The following is a 20916-nucleotide window of genomic DNA, read 5'->3' as shown; positions in this document are numbered from 1 at the left end:
AACTCACTAGTGTGTTTAGTAAACCCTTGATTTTAACAGATGAGTTTCCAAATCATTCTACTCCTGGTCTCCTAAAAGAGTCAAATAATCAGTCCTTAGTCTTCTTCTTTTACATACTACTCTAACATCCAAGGAAAGCCACCAGAGATCCAAGGAGGGAAATGTTTCTCTCGTGGGAAGCTCCTACATCTAGCCCATACCTACTATTATCATCTTGAGAGGAGCATCCAACCAGGCTTTCAAGGGCTGGAGGAGAACATGAGTTGGGTCCTACTCTCCAAAAAATCTTTGTGTATGGAGGAAACTGAGCTCTCCGTATAGATTCAGCACGAAGTGATGTGGGTCTTGAAGGTGTAGACCTCCAAGATGAAGGATGTTAGTGGGAACTGCACATGAGAAAAAGAAAACATTTGAAAACCTTCTCTTCTCCAGAGAGGGTTTTTTGGCTTCTTTATTGATATTTTTTTCTTTGTTTTTTTCTTTTTTTTTATTCCTAATGAACCGACCCACAAGTTTACACTTTGAGATTGTAGCGTTCATCTTCCGTACATTGAACGTGATGTGAAGCTCTCCAAGATGATCTGAAACTGTATTTGCCATTTCGAGAAGATGCTTCCTCTTTAAGCCAGTTGAATGTTTTTAGGATTTTTCTTCTGTAATTGGTACATAAAGGGGGAGAATTTTTTTCTTTTAAGACCATTTTACTTGTGGCCGTATTGCTGTTTTTTACTCTAAAGTTATCAAAATGTTACACGACCTCTAGAGCTGTTTTTATACCTTTTGCACCATTCTTCTTACAACAGTGAGGTTGATGCCTGAAAATTAGAACAAAAGAATTGATAAAATCACTTGTTTACCAAAAATTTGCATAAAACTTTGACTGCAAATTAGATTGGACCCTTTCTTGTGAAGAAAACTCCCATGGACGCAGTTGTTCTTTGTTTTACGAACCGCAGAAAATGTCCCAACGGCAAAATAATACATAGGCGGTTTTATTTGTGAAATTGTGCCAGATTTCAGTATGGTAGATTTTCCCTGAAGTGTTTCTCTGCCCGTCTTTCCACAGCTGCTAGTGAAGAACGGAGGGAACCTTTTTTCTGAAAATGACAATAAGGACACCCCGTGTGACTGTGCTGAGAAGCAGCGCCACAAAGATCTGGCTCTCAAGCTGGAGTCTCAGATGGTCTTTTCCCGAGACCCCGAGGCAGATGATATAGAAGCGGAGTACGCTGCATTAGACAAGAGAGAGGTAATCAGCGCTTCCATTATTCTCATCTACTGTTAATTTGCTCCACTTTTTTTGAATTTCGAGTGCAGCTCTGGAGTATAATGAAGGATGTAACTCAGGATAAGTAATGTAATGTATGTACACAGTGACTGCACCAGCAGAATAGTGAGTGCAGCTCTGGGGTATAATACAGGATGTAACTCAGGATCAGTAATGTATGTACACGGTGACTGCACCAGCAGAATAGTGAGTGCAGCTCTGGAGGTATAATACAGGATGTAACTCAGGATAAGTAATGTAATGTATGTACACAGTGACTGCACCAGCAGAATAGTGAGTGCAGCTCTGGGGTATAATACAGGATGTAACTCAGGATCAGTACAGGATCAGTAGTGTAATGTATGTACACAGTGACTGCACCAGCAGAATAGTGAGTGCAGCTCTGGAGTATAATACAGGATGTAACTCAGGATCAGTAATGTAATGTATGTACACAGTGACTGCACCAACAGAATAGTGAGTGCAGCTCAGGAGTATAATACAGGATGTAACTCAGGATCAGTAATGTAATGTATGTACACAGTAACTGCATCAGCAGAATAGTGAGTGCAGCTCTGGAGTATAATACAGGATGTGGCTCATTTAACAATTTGTTCATGCTTTCACTATACAAAGTTCTTTGCTTTTATTTTATTTTCCTGTCCCTTTTCAGCCTTATGAAGGGCTGCGGCCCCAGGATTTACGGCGGCTTAAGGACATGTTGATCGTGGAGACAGCAGACATGCTGCAGGCCCCGCTGTTCACCGCTGAGGCTTTGCTGCGGGCACACGGTAATTTATAGATTATACTGAGCCAATGTCGGTTACATATAGGAGACTTCTTGAGAGCTCGTGCTTCGGTTATTAGTGCATCTTGAGTTCCTGAAGGGAAGGATTATAGGGGAGCAAAGCAGTTAATTCTCCCGGTGCCACAAGTTGAATCCTTGTACAGAGCACAATCCCGTGTGGATCTTGTGGAAACAGCGTCCCAAATGTAACTGAATATGGACACTGATCTACAACCCCTGGCAAAAATTATGGAGTCACCGGGCTCGGAGGATGTTCATTCAGTTGTTTAATGTTGTTGAAAAAAAGCAGATCACAGACATGGCACAAAACTAGTCATTTCAAATGGCAACTTTATGGCTTTAAGAAACACTAAAAGAAATCAAGATTAAAAATGTGGTACTCATTAAGGGTAATTTTTTTCAGACCAAGCAGAGGGAAAAAAATATGGAATCACTCAATTCTGAGGAAAAAATTATGGAATCATGAAAAACAAACACACAAAAGAACACTCCAATACATCACTAGTATTTTGTTGCACCACCTCTGGCTTTAATAACAGCTTGAAGTCTCTGAGGCATGGACTTAATGACTGACAAACAGTACTCTTCATAAATCTGGCTCCAACTTTCTCTGATTGCTGTTGCCAGATCAGCTTTGCAGGTTGGAGCCTTGTCATGGACCATTTTCTTCAACTTCCACCAAAGATTTTCAATTGGATTGAGATCCGGACTATTTGCAGGCCATGACATTGACCTTATGTGTCTTCTTTCAAGGAATGTTTTCACAGTTTTTGCTCTATGGCAGGATGCATTATCATCTTGAAAAATGATGTCATCATCCCCAAACATCCTTTCAATTGATGGGATAAGAAAACTGTCCAAAATATCAATGTAAACTTGGGCATTTATTGAAGATGTAATGGCAGCCATCTCCCCAGTGCCTTTACCTGACATGCAGCCCCATATCATCAATGACTGTGGAAATTTGCATGTTCTCTTCATGCAGTCATCTTTATAAATCTCATTGGAACGGCACCAATTAAAGTTCTAGCATCATCACCTTTCCCAATGCAGATTCGCGATTCATCACTGAATATGACTTTCATCCAGTCATCCACAGTCCACGATTGCTTTTCCTTAGCCCATTGTAACCTTGTTTTTTTCTGTTTAGGTGTTAATGATGGCTTATGTTTAGCTTTTCTGTATGTAAATCCCATTTCCTTTAGGCGGTTTCTTACAGTTCAGTCACAGACATTGACTCCTGTTTCCTCCCATTCGTTCCTCATTTGTTTTGTTGTGCATTTCCTGTTTTGGAGACATATTGCTTTAAGTTTCCGGTCTTGACGCTTTGATGTCTTCCTTGGTCTACCAGTATGTTTGCCTTTAACAACCTTCCCATGTTGTTTGTATTTGGTCCAGATTTTAGACACAGCTGACTGTGAACAACCAACATCTTTTGCAACATTGTGCGATGATTTACCTTCTTTTAAGAGTTTGATAATCCTCTCCTTTGTTTCAATTGACATCTCTCATGTTGGAGCCATGATTCATGTCAGTCCACTTGGTGCAACAGCTCTCCAAGGTGTGATCACTCCTTTATAGATGCAGACTAACGAGCAGATCTAATTTGATGCAGGTGTTCGTTTTGGAAATGAAAATTTACAGGGTGATTCCATAATTTTTTCCTCAGAATTGAGTGATTCCATAATTTTTTCCCTCTGCTTGGTCTGAGTACCACATTTTTAATCTTTATTTCTTTTAGTGTTTCTTAGTTGCCATTTGAAATTACTTTAGTTTTGTGCCATGTTTGTGATCTGCTTTTTTTCAACAACATTAAACAACTGAATGAACATCCTCCGACCCCTGCGACTGGATAGTTTTTGCCAGAGGTTGTAGAAGGCTGCGTGTTACTTTTGTTTCTTTTCACCCCGTTTTTAAGTTTACTGCAAATTTCTGTAGTTGGACCACCGCTGATCAGTTTTCCAATATTTTAGATCAGGCGCGTCGCTCACCCCCTTCCCTGTCTGGGTCCTCGGGCGCGTCGCTCACCCCCTTCCCTGTCTGGGTCCTCGGGCGCGTCGCTCACCCCCTTCCCTGTCTGGGTCCTCGGGCGCGTCGCTCACCCCCTTCCCTGTCTGGGTCCTCGGGCGCGTCGCTTACTCCCTTCCCTGTCTGGGTCCTCGGGCGCGTCGCTCACCCCCTTCCCTGTCTGGGCCCTCGGGCGCGTCGCTCAGTCCCTTCCCCGTCTGGGCCCTCGGGCGCGTCGCTCAGTCCCTTCCCCGTCTGGGCCCTCGGGCGCGTCGTTCAGTCTCTTCCCTGTCTGGGCCCTCGGGCGCGTCGCTCAGTCCCTTCCTGTCTGGGCCCTCGGGCGCGTGGCTCAGTCCCTTCCCCGCCTGGGCCCTCGGGCGCGTCGCTCACCCCCTTATCCCGCCTGGGCCCTCGGGCGCGTCGCTCACCCCCTTCCCCGCCTGGGTCCTCGGGCGCGTCGCTCACCCCCTTCCCCGCCTGGGTCCTCGGGCGCGTCGCTCACCCCCTTCCCCGCCTGGGCCCTCGGGCGCGTCGCTCACCCCCTTACCCGTCTGAGCCCTCGGGCCTCTTGCTGGCTGCCCGGGCAGCTGTAAATACACATTGGTCTTCTAACCCCTAACAACAGTTCCCTGCACTCTCTGCGGCAGCGCTCACTTATCGGTGTATTAGTCACTGACAAGTGCAGGGTTGATGGTTTGTACATGCGATTATTTTTATTTATTTATCTTACAAAATGAGTCTTTTAAACATCCAGTTTTCTATCCATCGCTCGCCTCTGGGACCAGGTCCTGGATTCTGCAGATGTAAGAGAATACAGGTTTAGTGTCTGTAACATTCAGTAGATGGAGGGGGGCGATAAGATTCAGTAATGTCCATTCCTTGCAGCCCGGAGCGAGTGTCAGCGGCAGGCGGAGACCAGTTGTCACACGTTGCCCTAGTGATCTTGCTGTGACACATTTGGCTGCCTGTTGCCCGTCTGTACGGGGCTGTGCCAGTCATTAGAGAGGGATCGTACTGGTGTCTGAACCCTCGCTGCTTAAGGAGGAATGATACAGTCATGGATCGCTTCTTGGGGGTATTTCCCCCTTTCAGAGATGTTATTTAGCACCCCTAAATCCCTGCCTTAAAGGGGTTCTCCACTCTCACAAAGAACCCTCAGTGATTCGTGATTACTTTAATAGCAGGTGTTTTGTTTCCCTACAGCGCCACCAGTGGAGAAATGAAGCATTACACTGTGCCAATTTAATTTTCTGTTGGGGAAAGTAGCACAGCTAATGCCAATTGCTGTTGTTTTAACCATTTAGCTGCCACTGTCAATCACCGGTTGCGGCATTTAAACTGAAGGATTGGCTGTTGGCTCTTTTAGCGGCCCCAGTTGTCCCTTCTATCTCTTACTGAAGTCCCCCCGTCACTGCCATCTTGCTTTTCTTATGTATAAATTTCATTAGCCAAAGCCGTCCCAAAAAATGGAAATGCCTAAATTTTTCAGTCACCACTTCTCCCCAAGAAATTCAATAAAGTAATGGGAAGATTGTCCGTACCCAAGAATTGTAAGGATAAAAGCTAAAGCTCAGCACACAAAGAAACACGTCCTCATACAGATCCGGCAATGGAAAAATAAAAGTTATGGAAAATAAGTCTCAGAAAATGGCAACACAAACCATGATTTCTTTATTGTTATTTTTATTTTATTGTACAAAGTTTTAGATTTTTTTATATATATATATATATATATATATATATATATATATATATATATATATATATATATATATATATTTATATATTTTTTTTTTTAAATCACTAATGTAAAAAAAAAAAAAAAAAAAAACTTTACAAGTTTGGTATCTCTATAATTGTACTGATCTGAAGAATCATGTTTCCAGGTCATTTATACCACGCAATGAACACTGTAAAAAAACAAATCCCCTCCCCCCAAAAACTAATAATATAAAAAAAAAAAAATGGTGGAATTTAATTTTTTTTTTCATTATTTCACCCCACTGGGATTTTTTTTTTTCCCCCGTCTTTCAGTAAATTATATGGTAAAGTGAATGGGGTCATTCAAAACTACTATTCAAGCCGCGTTTAGGTATGAGGATGGAAAAATTAAAAGTTATGGCTCTCGCAAGAAAGAGTAAAAATAAATAAATAATAATAATAAATAAAAATAAGCGCAAAAGAAAAATAGCCCTGTCCTGAGGGGGTTAAAGGGATCTCAATTTAGGCTACGGTGACCGATGCCTGCCTGGTGGACCCTTATGGGGGACCCCCACCATAGCTCGTACACCTACCATGTGGTGGATCGTGTACTGCAGCTTTGTGCCTTTGCCCTTGGATGGACGATGTACATTGGAACGATTGGAGAGGCTGCGGCATTTCCGCGCGGACCCCAGAAGTCCCTAGATGGGGGAGGCCATCATTATCTCCCAGTTTAGGAAGGTGGCGGTGTGTTGCTCCGGTCTGCACAACCGATTTCTCCACTACAGGATTTCATTTGCAAAATATAATGCCTTAAATGATATTTCCCCCCTGAAGGGTCTCGCTATTCGCTGGCTTAAATATAATTCCACAGCCATACATTGCTGGCCGGCGTATTCTCGTCTAGCGATGAGCACCAGGGGGTTGTTCTGGGGATGTTTTCTATTCGAGCCTCGCAGGAATCCGTCTTTTCTGAAAAGATTGTGATAATTTATTACCTGTCTGTGAATATAGTTCTGCTCCAAATATAATGAATTGCCGCCCAGAATAGAAGCAATTACATAAGTAACAACACTGTAACCAGCGGCTGATTCGCGCCTTTCTCTAAGATTTGTTTATAGAACGAAGAAGTTTCCACCTGGTAAGTGCAACCGGTGTCATTTACTGTATAATGCAGCCAATATGATGGTTTATCATAGTCTCTGCCGGAGTAATTCCAGGAGGAGGGTGCAACAATGATGTACTAAGCTTCATCAGTGCTCTGCTACTGTATATACTGTGGAGTAGTGTGCCGTACCCTCCTGTCTGTCTGGCACATGGGAGGAAGATGCCGAGGAGCAGGTATTAAAGAATAGCATGGCAAATGACAGTGTAGACTGACACTTACACAGCCTGCAGGGATCTGGTTGATTGCAAGTACCTAGAGGATCAGACCTACATTGCTCAGCTGATTGAGGTGACTGCTCTATTGCACACGGACAGTATTGGGGTCATCTGTGGTATCAGAGCTGAGCTCTTTACTCTGAGCTGATCAGATTTTTACTCCATGCTATTCTCTTCCCCCAAATTGGGAGAAACTGCATACAGTTTTATTTACACTAGAAACATTTTTTCTGTGTGAAACTACAGCTCCCTTTCTCCTCCCCGTCCTTTGCCCCCATCGTCCCCGTCCTTTGCCCCCTCTATTGATTTTGTAAGAAGCTTCAGTCGCATCCCCCTCCTGTCCCCTTCTTCCTCTCTGCTACTTATTTTATTACAGAAAAATATTTTTCTTTGTCAGCAAAGTGCTTTTGAACATCAACAAAAAGGGACCTGTAGGCCGGAAAATGGAACAGTAAGGGTACAGTATAGTTACGTCTACCACAAGCCACATTAAATTTGTATGTTTTCAGGAATAATACTGATTCATGAAAAATAAAATTATAATCTTACCAACAGAGTCCCTGTGCGCCCCGGTATCATGGTAGGGGTCTTATTCTGTTGAACTGAGATGATTACAGCCGATGTACTCACAGCACGCGCCTGTGATTACCTCTGATCGCAGCGTTCCCATAAAGAAGATATTCTATTGATTGCCGTTATTAACAGCTCTATTTAGGCCGTCATTGAGAATTTCTGTACCGATCAGTCGTCAATGTTGATAAATGTTATTAATAAGTATTCCTGATGGCTGCTGGCAGCCGCTCGCCCATCTGTCTTCAGAGATTGCTAAATTGCAAGCAGATGGCAGAACGTGGCCGGTCTCGTGCCAAGTGGAGTCAAGTCTGGTTTACACTTAATTTTATTGTCATGTCTTGGCAAATGAGAACATTTTATTTTTGAGTAAATTTTTGATTTTTATGAAAGTCTGGGAAATATTGCCTATGTCTCAAGATATTGATACCAGTAGGTAAAATGGGCAAACTAAGATCATGGAGAGAAGCACAGGAGTCAAGATGAATGTCTTGTTTGGGGTCTGATATTGACGGGGTCTGTAAATGAGGGTGGGGCTGGTCTGTTCTTTGTATACTGGTAGGTTCTAGTCTGAACTCTGTATGCAAGTGGTGTTTAATGGTTACATACGGTTAGGGTCTGGTATAAGGGGGATAAACTGGGTGGATGTGGTTTGGTGCCTGTATACAGGGAGGGTCTGGCCTAGGATCCTGATATGGGTTGGTGATGGCCTGGGGTCCGTGTAGGGGGTATTACCTGGCCCTGTCGTCTCGCGTAGGGGGAAGGGGCGACCTGGCCCTGTCTTCTGGCGTTGAGGAGGAGGGGGGGGGGGGACCTGGCTCTGTCGTCTGGCGTGGAGGAGGAGGGAGGGCGACCTGGCCCTGTCGTCTCGCGTAGAGGAGGTGGGAGGGGGCGACCTGGCTCTGTCGTCTAGCTTAGAGGAGATGGGGGGGCGACCTGGCTCTGTCTTCTCGCGTAGGGGGGGGCAGCCTGGCCCTGTCGTCTCGCGTAGGGGGGGGGCAGCCTGGCCCTGTCGTCTCACGTAGGGGGGGGGGGCAGCCTGGCCCTGTCGTCCCGTGTAGGGGGGGTGCGGGGGTGGGGTCGGCCTGGCCCTGTCGTCCTGCGTAGGGGGGAGGGCGCGGCCTGGCCCTGTCATCCCGCTTACAGGTGGGGCGGCCTGGACCTGGGATCTATATCTGTAATTGGGTTTATTGTGTGGTCTGTAGTCATATGTGCTACTTGCTATACCCTAGTTAAGTGTATTGGAGATGTACTTTTCCTCCTTGTATTCTTACCCTCTAATGATATTAAGATGACTTTGCTCATTCTGTCCTAGTCTATCTGGCAAAGCTGATAAATGATGTATAAAATATAGGAAATAACAATATATACTGTGTTCCAGTGTGCAGTGTAAAAACTGCAGTATTTCAACATTTGGATAAATACATATATAAAAAAGAGACAGTATTACAGTCCTTTACGGAATTGTCCATATATTTAACCTTTTTGTACATTTATTTTGTAATTTTCCTCTCGCACAGTATATTCCCTATGTACTGCTCAATGGTATATGTAAGTGTCATATTATTAAAAGTAATACGCTACAAATGTTTTCCTATTACTTTATTCCTTTCTGTCATAGATTGGGACAGGGAAAAGCTCCTGGAAGACTGGATGTGCAGCCCGGAGAATTGCTGCCAACGATCAGGCGTCCAGATGCCGACCCCTCCGCCCAGCGGATATAATGCCTGGGATACGCTCCCTTCTCCGCGCACGCCGCGTACAACTCGATCATCGGTCACCTCCCCAGATGAGATCAGTCTGTCTCCCGGGGACATCGACATGGCTCTGGTCAGTATCCAGTAATGGAGTCAGGGGTTGGAGAATCGTCACTTCCATCCTCTTGGTTATCAGATATTATTTTATTTTATTATATAAAATATTGAAAGGATATGCTATAAAAGTTTATCACCTATCCATTTGAAATGACCTATTTCCTGAACAGTATTTTTCTTTCTTTTCCCTAAATGTTCTTGCTCACAGTGTGGCATCTGCATGTGCAGCATCTCCGTGTTTGAAGATCCAGTGGAGATCCCATGCGGACATGAATTTTGCAGGACATGCTGGGAATCGTAAGTTCTAATATGGATTTTTTCTTTTTTCTTATTTTATTACTTGAAATCAGGTGGAGCGCAGTATTTTGCTTCCTCAAGGGCCGTCATGAGCAACACTAGTTAAGCCTGGGAGGAACTAGGGGGCGGGATGGAATCTTTAGAACCAATCAGGAACGTTGAATAGTCGTGGGTGGAGCAACACTGCCTTTGAAGTTTTGCCTGTACTGTGCCTTTAAGATTTAACTATTAAGATTTATATTAAATTTAGCCATTTTTACATTCTAAATCTAATTCTAATGCCTTTACACATTTAGCATTTGCTGCCAGTACAAATAAATATGGTGCTAGAATTTTTTTTTTACCTTTTTAATACTTTTTGCAGAATCTTGTATTTCTCTGGCAAGTGGAAGTAGAATAATTATGTGCAGTTTCTATGAATTTGGTCACACAATACTGACTGCCATTATTGGCAGCCTGAAGCTTAGGAACCATTTATTTCAATTTTATTGAAAATTACATTTTTATTTCATATTTGCGTGTTTTATTTCAAGGTGAATGAAAGAAATAAAATGCTAAAATATAGAATTTCCTTGGGGAAATTTGTCCATGCCATGCAGAAGTAAACTGTAATTTTAGGGCTCAATACACCGACATGATACTCTTGTACAGGAATTAAAATGTGAGGACAAAATCCATCTTCCTGGAGGAAAATAATGAATTATTTACTGGCAAAAGGAATGAAGGTAACCTGGCTGCCAAGTCACTGGGGTATCAGGTTTCTACATTAGAAGTGAAGAACTTTCCTTCACCTTTGCAAGCTGTTGTTGTTATTATTATTATTTATTAATATAGCGCCATTTATTCTCTGACACTTTACATGTGAAAAGGGGTATTCATAATAAAAAACAAACAAACAAACAAGTGCAATATTCTTAAACAATATAAGTCACTGACTGGTACAGGAGGAGAGAGTGAGCCCTCGCGGGTAGGGTCCAACCTACAAGGAAGGGCTGGTCGTCGAGCGATGGTTAATGCAGGTTGTAGGCTTGTCGGAACAGGTGGGTCTTCAGGCTCCTTTTTGAAGGATTCCACGGTAGGCGAGAGTCTGATGTGTTGGGGTATAGAGAGTTCCAGAGTAGGGGGGATGCACGGGAGAAATCTTGTATGCGATTGTGGGAAGAGGGGAGTAGAGAAGGAGATCTTCTGAGGATCGGAGGTTGCGTGTAGGTAAGTACCAGGAGACTAGGTCACACATGTATGGAGGAGACAGGTTGTGAATGGCTTTGTAGGCCACGGTTAGGGTTTTGAACTGGAGTCTCTGGGCAATGGGGAGCCAGTGAAGGGATTGACAGAGAGGAGAGGCCGGGAATTAGTGGGGGGACAGGTGGATTCGACTGGCAGCAGAGTTTAGGGTACATTGGAGGGGTGCGAGAGTGTTGGAAGGGAGGCCACAGAGCAGGAGGTTGCAGTAGTCAAGGAGGGAGATGATGAGGGCGTGCACTAGGATTTTTGCAGATTCATGGTTGAGGAATGTGCAGATCTGGGAGATATTTTTGAGTTGAAGTGGAAAGGGATTGGAAATGTGGTTTGAAGGGGAGATTTGAGTCCAGGGTTAACCTGAGGCAGCGACTGGGGACAGTGGGCAGCCATTGACTATGATGGATAGGTCAGTTGGGGGGGTTGAATGAGGTGGAAAGATGATTAATTCAGTTTTGTCCATGTTAGGTTTTAGAAATCTAGCAGAGAAGAAGGATGAGATAGTGGACATACATTGTGGGATTCTGGTTAGTAAGGAGTTCATATCAGGTCCAGAGAGGTAGATCTGTGTGTCATCAGCATAGAGGTGATACTGAAAGCCGTGAGACTGAGCTGTCTCAGGCTGAAAGTGTAGATTGAGAAGAGCAGAGGTCCTAGGACTGAACCTTTGGGGACACCGACAAATAGGGTGCGAGATGAGGTGGTGTGAGAGTGGGAGACACTGAATGTCCTGTTTGTTAGGTATGAGGAGACCCAGGATAGGGCCAAGTCTGTGATGCCGAGAGATGAGAGTCTGGAGTAAGAGGGAATGGTCCACTGTGTCAAAGGCAGACGACAGGTCCAGGAGGAGGAGGACAGAGTAGTGTCGCTTGGATTTGGCGGTTAGTAGGTCGTTGGTGACTTTAGTCAGTGCAGTTTCAGTAGAATGGTGCGGTCGGAAGCCAGATTGTAGGCGGTCAAAGAGAGAGCAGGAGGAGAGCTGGGAGGACAGTTCAGAATGGACGTGTTGTTCCAGTAGTTTTGAGGCATAGGGGAGAAGTGATATGGGGCGATAGCTAGTCAGAGAGGATGGGTCAAGGGAGGGTTTTTTGAGGATGAATGTGATTGAGGCAAGTTTAAAGCATGAGGGGAAGACACCAGTTAGTGACAGGTTGAAGAGATGGGTTAGGGATGGAATGAAGACTGGTGAGGTTTAGGATGAGGTGGGACGGGTTTGGGTCAAGTTCACAGGTGGTGAGATGTGATCTTGAGAGTAAGTAGAGAGGAAAGTTGAGCTATCAGTGGTTGGATGGTATAGACTGGTTTAACAGGAAGGGACCTTTCATTCTGGATCCTTATTTATTAGCTCAAGATCATGTCACTTTCTAGAGGACTCGCCATGTCTGTGCATTGCATCGACAGCCTATTGATTTGAATGAAAGCTTGTAATGTATTTCTTCGTTTCGCCTGCGGGGGTGCTGCAGGGATAATAAACATGTGATGAAAGCCGGCCGGTGGGTGCAGCTCTCTGGCGCCCCCTTACCTCTCAGGTCATTCAAGGTACTGCACCTAGAGAAAGTAGTGCCAGGTAGCTGCAACCAGCGCAGGGAACACGGTAGAGTGTTATCCCTTCAACGTCACTAAACCGTAACGTCACTACACAGCACAACTCGCTAGCGCCCTCTTAGCCTCAGGTCAGTCAAGGAACTGCACCTAGGATAAGCGGTCGCCAGGGAGACTGTCCTGTAACCTACTGGGTATCGGGGCCCTCTGTAGTGAGGGCGGTATGTATATCTTCCTTGGCCGCGCCAGGAATATATATATCTGAACCTCCGACCGTCACTACCAGCCTTCCCCAATCCCCAGTTGGTATGCTGCCACCAGTCCCTATTTTAGATATACGCCCAGTCCGTGAATGGGCCTATATCGGGTCAGGAACCAACCCTGGGTAGCGTTTTTGGCTTGAGCCGAGCTCACACGGACGTGCGTTCGTTATGCAGAATAAAAGGCAGGCCCACAATTACTTGAGGTAATTGATTATAATAATACACTAGATACACGATATACAACTAAATATACACAGGTATAAGGTCAGGCTAAACCATACAACAATGGAATACAACACACACAATCACCACAGCATATCAGTTACCGGTTTCTTGATTTTCTTGTGACGCAGGGAGAGGATTCTGCGGTCGCAGGCACGGTTCTTTGTTACAGGCTGAGGCCTACCACCGCATGGTCAAACTGCTCCTCCCCTTGGTGGCCTCAGCTGGTGCTCAGATGTTCAGCACCCCACTCTTGGGTCAAGACTGAGGGATCTCTTGTCTGTCCTGCTATCTTACCTGCCCCGTCCCGCCCACTGCTGGTGAGGTCAGCTGGCTCAGTCTCCACCCTCAGGTCTAACTTCGATCAGAAGCCCAAATTCTAAGGAACCCAATAACTTCTTCTGGGATGGTCTCATGATACCCCCAGGGGTTCCCATGGATTCGGGCCGCCGTAACCGACCTTTTGATATCAATTATGATACCATACGGTCCTCAGGAATGGCTCAGCGCTATATCTTGGCTTCCAGAGCACGTACAAACGTCTACCGCGGAGGCTTGTGTGCGCAATGGCTCCGGGACGCCGTGATATTTTTTATTGGCCCATCCCACGCAACATGCGTGGTACTATTCATGTTTCTATATCTTATGCCTCCATGCTTGTGACAGACAAAGAAATTAGTCCTATGGGACAAATGGTCAGTTACAGATGGACGAAGCACCCCCCCTGCTAGCTGTGTTTCCTCTCGAAGTCTTTGAAGCTCCTAGCATTCAAGTGTTAAGTAGGCCCTGGGGCTTCTTATCTTACAGGAGCCTGGATGGGGGGAAACTATCTAGTTGACGTTTTAACAGAAGGTCCCAAGGGTGGGGGCTGCTGAAGTGTGGCCATCCCTGGATATGATTTATCATTACCAAGATGGTGGCTACGGGTTCATCACAAAACACTTGCCACCAGGTTCCACCGCAGTTGATCGTTAGGGGTCTGAATAAAGGGACATCTTGTGATATGTCCGTCGAACAGTAGATTGGACTAGAATTCACACCCTGATTGAAAAACCGGTCTATGTACAGTACAGACCAAAAGTTTGGACACACCTTCTCATTTAAAGATTTTTCTGTATTTTCAGGACTATGAAAATTGTATATTCACACTGAAGGCATCAAAACAATGAATTAACTACCTCTTGAAGCTCATCAAGAGAATGCCAAGAGTGTGCAAAGCAGTCATCAAAGCAAACGGTGGCTACTTTGAAGAACCTAGAATATAAGACATATTTTCAGTTGTTTCACACTTTTTTGTTAAGTATATAATTCCACATGTGTTAATTCATAGTTTTGATGCCTTCAGTGTGAATGTACAATTTTCATAGTCAAGAAAATACAGAAAAATCTTTAAATGAGAAGGTGTGTCCAAACTTTTGGTCTGTACTGTACATAAAAAAACAATGTAAAAGGAAAGAGTGAGGACAGGGAAACCAGTTAAACCTTTTATGATGGGCCATCCTTAACACCTTCTCGACATACGCCGAACATGTATGGTGCAGACCCTGGAGCTGAGTCCTCTACACCCATGATGGGAGCCAGCTGTGTTATACAGCCAGCACCCGTTCTCAACTTGCTCTGATCGCTGCTCTTTAATCCCTTTAAACGCCGCTGTCAATCGCTCACAGGGGCATTTAAGTGGCACAAGCCTAATGGTGGCTGCTGGCATTAAATGCAGTTTTAAAGAGTCGCCAGCACACAGGGCAGGTGTCTGACAGCTGTGTTGTACAGCCGGCTCCTGCCTCTGACAGCAGTAATCAGAGCTTCCTCTCAGATGGGTTGCTGTTGTAGCTGGGGGCCTGCTGAATGACCCGTCATTACTTTTGGTATTGCATTATATATTGAACAAACAATTGTACTGCCCCTTTTTTATATATATCTATCCAAATCTTGAAATACTGCAGTTTTTACACTGGAATACAGTATATGGATACTTCCTATTTTCTGTACTTCACTTATTAGCTTTTCCACATAGATTGGGACAGATTGAGAGACTAAAAAATAAAGTGAAAAAACGATAAAAAAAAAAAAAAAAAGTTTTAAAAACAAAAAAAAAATTTGAATTATCCCTTCTTTTCCTCATTCAAAAAAAAAACTCTTCAGTACCATCTTGTCTGCAAAAGTCCGATCTATCAAAATAGAAAATTATTTCATCCGAGCCATAAACAGTGTAAAGAAATTGCCACAAAAAAAAATCCATTAAATGGTACCGTTAAACACTCCCCACCAAAAAAACAAGCCCTCGCACAACTATAGGGACAGAAAAACATTTAGAAGTGTTCAGCTGATCACTGTGATCGGCGCTGATCCTCTGGTAGGCGGGACCAGCGTAGCGATGTATGGACTAGACTGTATAGATCCTGGTGGAAACTTTACGTGGCTCCTGATGTGTTTTTGATTTTTTTTTTAGGTTTCTGAACCTTAAAATCCAGGAGGGGGAAGCCCACAACATCTTCTGTCCAGCCTATGACTGTTTCCAGCTGGTCCCTGTGGAAGTCATAGAAAGTGTGGTGTCTAAGGAGATGGACAAGCGCTACCTGCAGTTTGACATAAAGGTGGGGTACCGCTCTATAAAAGTAACACCCACGCCTCCGATGGAAAGTCCCTTTAAGAAATAGCCTTATCTTTATCATATCAACATGACGTAGGAGCTGAGAAACTACAAGAGTTTCACATTCATATTCACTCACTTATTGCTAGATGACCTTAGAAATCAGTGGCTTATCAAAGGGTATCAATTAAAATGTAGTATCATGGGGCGCCCGTTGAAGTTGGATGGGTAATGTGGGGCGCCCGTTGAAGCCACAGAGGGGTATTGTGGGGCGCCCGTTGAAGTTGGAGGACTATTGTGGGGCGCCTGTTGACGTCGGAGTGGGGGTATCATGAGTCGCTCCTTGGAGGAGTATCGTGAGGCACCCGTTGAAGTCTGAGGGGTATCGTGAGGCACCCGTTGAAGTAGAACGGGTATAATGGGGAGCCCAATGAAATGGGTGGGGTATCATGAAGCGCCCATTATCTAGAATGTAGTAACGCATGACACCATTGAAGTTCATGTGGTATCACATGCTGCCCTTGAAATTTAATGTTACTTTTTCTGGCTGTTCATTTCTATTTTAATTATTTTTCATGTGTTTTCAGGCATTTGTAGAAAACAACACTGCGATCCGGTGGTGCCCGACGCCAGCTTGCGAGCGGGCAGTGCGGCTGAAGAAGCAGGGAAGCAATACCTCTGGTTCGGACACCCTGAACTTTCCGTTGTTGCGGGCTCCAGCTGTGGACTGTGGAAAGGGGCATCTGTTCTGCTGGTGGGTGCAGTGTCTGGTGCATACATGGTCGCTTCCTGCATTACTGGTACTCCTTATTTAGGGAGCACATCTTACCATGGATATAAATGTACCGATATGATACAGATTTCTAAGGTTGTGTCCGACCTCTGGGTCTCTCCCCACCATTCCTGAGAATGACTGGATCGCTGCTGCGTTTCACTGCTCAGCTGGGTGGCTGCTAGCGGTCCATTCGCTTGAGTGGTGTCACCAATGATATGTAGGGAGCCCTGTAGCCACGTGGTCCCTATCGGCCGTGTATCTGAGGAATTAAACAGCCAGGATCAGAGTCCTCTCCAATCCCGGCTTTAGTCGGCTCTAGCATACACACGCTGTGGATGGCGCAATGTGCTTTAAGCGCATCTGTATACATTATTAAGTAGATCTCTTAGATCTGATGAGGCTGGTTTACTTATCAGAATGACTGTATAATCTCTGAAAACCTAGCCTGATTGACAGCTCCTCGGTCTTCCGCCTCTCTTTAAACTCTGCGGCTCTGGCCGTCAACTCGACTGCAGTGATTGGCTGCAGCGCTGTGAACACGCCGCCGGCGCTCCAGACAATAACAGACACTGCGCTGTGGAAATTCAGCACCGGACCCAGGGAGGGTGAGTAAGGCATGTTTTTTTTTTTTTTTTTTTTTAGGTGGGGTAGACTCAGAGGACAGGTTATATGAAATACCAGTCTTCGTTAATCCCCTCTTATACAAAGCCTCGCGGGCAGACTCTCATGAAGCTGAGAGTCATTTTCCGTCCTCCGCAGGAAGAACGCAGCGGAGTATCCGGCATTGTGTGCGGTAATCCTGAGCTTTTACGGTCAGTTTCTGGTTACCGGCAGGAGGCTTGTTTCTTTCTTGCAGCCCTTTGTTGGCTCCTACATTATTTATAAAGTAGGCGAAATCTGAGACACTGCACAAGACGCCGCGGGGGGGGGCCGCATCTATACCCTCACGATGTATCCAAACGTATGAAACTGCACGGAACGCATAGAGAACGTGACCTTGTAAGACCCCTCCAGGGCTAATACAGGGGCACCGAATTCCCAGGGATCAGGGAGGGTCAGGTCGTGAAGTGGTGAGTGCGCCGATTCATCCCGGTGCCACCTGAGGACCTGGCGGATCCTGTATCAAGAACACGATGAATAATTCATCATCGGGACAATCGAGGCTGAGATGGAGCAGGAAGGTAACAGGAACGTGAAAGCGGCTATTCCCAGACTCTCTGCGCTGTTCATCCTGAGCCCTCTGGTTCACCGCAGCAGCTTGCTCTTCCGAAGAGTTTGTATTAAAGACAATGGTTAGGGCGATAACCACCCCATATTTATCATCCTCTGTGCTCTCCCATCTTACTAAAAATTGCATTGTGATTTTTATTTATGATCTGTGCTTGGAAAAGCTGGGTGACAACCAACAGGACACCAAACTGCTTTTACTAGAGTTGTCGCTTATGCTTTTTTTTCCTATGGTTGCAGTTGATTTGAAAGGACCATGGCGCTGTACCTTTAATTATGGCGGCGCCTGGTATCCCCGCTCAGTCCTATTCTCTTAAAGGGGTTTTCCTAAAATATAAACTTATCCACAGAATGGGTTGAAAAGGTTTTTAATAGAATCGATTTGCCAGACTCTGGTCCAGCGGCCATGTCGATACTCTGTGGATGCTGGATGGGAGCCCTGCGGACGACCTACTACCTGTCAATATCCACAGATCTTCTTTCGATTAGCCAGCGTAACGCGAAAGCATCATTGTGGCATAACGTCAAGCAATACCGGCTAATAAAAAGCCCAAAAAAAGGGAAAAAATACAGAAAATGAGTGCCAAGAACTGAGCTGCAGTACCAGGTAAAACCACTCCAAAAAGTGTGGCGCTGTGCCTGATAAACAATAAAGGGAATATGGAGGTCAATTGACCTTGAATTAAAATCCTACTGTATAGGTATTAACGAAGGTGATTGTATGCAGAAACTGGTCGGTCTGGAAATATTGATTCTGGTTTTCTGTGTTGCAGGGAATGTTTAGGAGAAGCCCACGAGCCGTGTGATTGCCAGACATGGAAAAACTGGCTGCACAAGGTGTCTGAGATGAAGCCTGAAGAGCGTAAGTATGAGATGATGGCGCTATGGTGCTGATAAGTGATGCCGCCATCCAGCACAACTCTGAAATGAGCCGGCGAGGATTTAGGTCCAACTAGAACGAGATCCGTTCCTGCAGGCGGCTGCTAAGTGCATTGAGCACCACGGATGCCTGGGTCTTGTTCACACTTCTTACCCTTCAGATACAGACCAGGCAAAGTGGCAGCCAATCAGTCTGGGGGTCAGAAACCCTCCTGGACCCAAAGCCCCAATATATCAGACATCCAGGCGGCCGTCCGGACCCCACCAGTAGTTCTGTATTATATATTGTGTTCTCTTCTCCATTGTTGTCTAGTGGTCGGCGTGAGCGAAGCTTTCGAGGATGCTGCTAATTGTCTCTGGTTATTAACGAACTCTAAACCTTGCGCCAATTGCAAGTCTCCCATCCAGAAGAATGAGGGCTGCAACCATATGCAGTGTGCCAAGGTAAGAAACGTGGCATCTCAAGACAACCGCCACATGGATCAGCTGATCGCCGCCGGGAGAGGCTGCTGGAAGCCTGAGATTCTGCTGTACCCGCCATTACTTAATTACCCGACCTGCCCACAGAAGGGGCATAATGTATGAAATCCAGGCAACTTCCTACAGTAGTGAGAAGTGATAACCGTGCAATTCACGGCGGCGCGGCGAGTCCCCGTGGGTGCGGGTCCGGCGGCGCGGAGAGCCCCCGTGGGTACTACAAATTTAGCAGGTTCCTTATATTGTTGAACGAAGAGTCAACAAAAAAAACTTGTCTCTGAAAATTTACTTCTTGTCTTTTTTTTTTTTTTTCCCCCCGAAAGTGCAAGTATGATTTCTGCTGGATTTGCCTGGAGGAGTGGAAGAAACACAGCTCCTCCACAGGGGGATATTACCGCTGCACACGTTACGAGGTCATAAATCAGGTGGAAGAGCAGTCTAAAGAGATGACGGTGGAGGTGAGGGCTAGGGACTCTGAGAAAGACCATGTATCTGGGAGGGATGTTGACATGTTCCTATAGATCTTATATGGCTACCAGGGGTTCCTAATCCCAGATAGTCCCGGGCACTACACCCGGACCCCTGTATTTTGCGACACGGCAATGACCAGCAACTCCAGCTTAACTGCATTGTCTGTTGGTACCTACGGTAGTCTGAAATCCACTTCTTTTCTCATCAGTGGCTCATCTTACTGTTTTGCTGCCTTTGCACCATGCTTTACACTGCAGCACTGCATGCTCGTTGTATTTGTGCAAAGCCAGTTGACTAAGAAATCCTCTATAGCAAAGGAATAGTCTGACGGATTTATAACTAATCCTCCAGTTCTTCTGTTTATTATAACAATGGGGGGGATTTGTGGTTTTGGCATTGAAGAAGGCCGCCTAGATTAAAGAGGGAACCCAACACCTACCACCTATAAACCCCTCCAGCTCCAGCGCAGGCAACGTCGAGAGTCTGGTGCAGCATAATGCGTCCCATCACCATGGGGTGGTGATGTGGCGGCACGTAACGCCCGGCAGTCAGAGAAGCATCTTACATGATCAGAATCCAACTCACCCGGTTAATTAGGGCAATATGGCAAACTTTATCTTTTTTTTTTTTTTTTTTTTAGGCGGAGAAGAAACACAAAAGATTCCAAGAATTGGACAGATTCATGCACTATTACACGAGGTTTAAGAACCATGAACACAGTTATCAGGTAACGAATTCCATCTTTTATGGTTCAGATCGTCCTGAGACGCTGGTGTCGCGTGCCGCTGAACATTGTGCCGCACTTGTCCAGCGCCCCACACTGCCCTCTCCTTCCGTGAAGTCTTCTTCTCGCCAGCCCCCCCACCGTAGCGCTGTGACCCCATTATCGTCCCATGTAAATCTCCCCTTTCTTTTCTTCCAGCTAGAACAACGTCTTCTAAAAACAGCCAAAGAAAAGATGGAGCAGCTGAGCAGAGCTCTTAGTGAAGGTAAAAGCCACCATTTTTTTTCAGGAACGACGACCCAAGTTTCACCATAGGAGTGAAATTGCTTTTTTCTTTTTTATTGGTTTAGTGCAACTGAAATATCCCAGATCATGAATATAAAAAAATATATAAATCTTGTGCTGTTTTGTGTATACAGCTCTTATGCAGACTTGTGTCTCCATAAGTGACTGCCTGGATTTGACACAGATTTTGATGCAAATTCCAAGCCGAAATCTATGTCAAATTCGAGGAAAATCTGCATCCAATACATGTGAATGGGGATCTCTGCGACCCCCATAGACATGCCATGAAAATTTCCATATAGGTTTTTGGGGTCATTGTGGAAAAGATGCACCGAGGCCATAAGTAGCTGACTACGGGATCTATTGTATGGGAAT

General features: G+C 45.2%; 1 protein-coding gene across 1 annotated transcript in view; it reads left to right on the top strand.

Moving 5' to 3' along the window:
- The window catches only part of ANKIB1 (ankyrin repeat and IBR domain containing 1), an 84432-nt gene that overhangs the window by 53282 nt on the left and 10234 nt on the right, over positions 1–20916 (top strand). The window contains exons 4-14 of the mRNA XM_073677379.1: positions 1067–1249; positions 1941–2058; positions 9358–9566; positions 9759–9847; positions 15563–15707; positions 16291–16457; positions 18479–18567; positions 18898–19028; positions 19385–19519; positions 20173–20259; positions 20455–20521. Coding sequence (XP_073533480.1) covers positions 1067–1249; positions 1941–2058; positions 9358–9566; positions 9759–9847; positions 15563–15707; positions 16291–16457; positions 18479–18567; positions 18898–19028; positions 19385–19519; positions 20173–20259; positions 20455–20521 — 1420 coding nt within the window. The remainder of the gene's footprint in view (positions 1–1066; positions 1250–1940; positions 2059–9357; positions 9567–9758; positions 9848–15562; positions 15708–16290; positions 16458–18478; positions 18568–18897; positions 19029–19384; positions 19520–20172; positions 20260–20454; positions 20522–20916) is intronic.

The sequence above is a fragment of the Phyllobates terribilis genome, unplaced genomic scaffold (assembly GCF_046119375.1).
Source record: "Phyllobates terribilis strain yellow unplaced genomic scaffold, ASM4611937v1 Scaffold_4__5_contigs__length_816908805, whole genome shotgun sequence".
NCBI lineage: Eukaryota > Metazoa > Chordata > Amphibia > Anura > Dendrobatidae > Phyllobates > Phyllobates terribilis.
The sequence above is the reverse complement of the archived record's forward strand: the minus strand, read 5'-3'. Positions and strand labels throughout refer to the sequence as shown.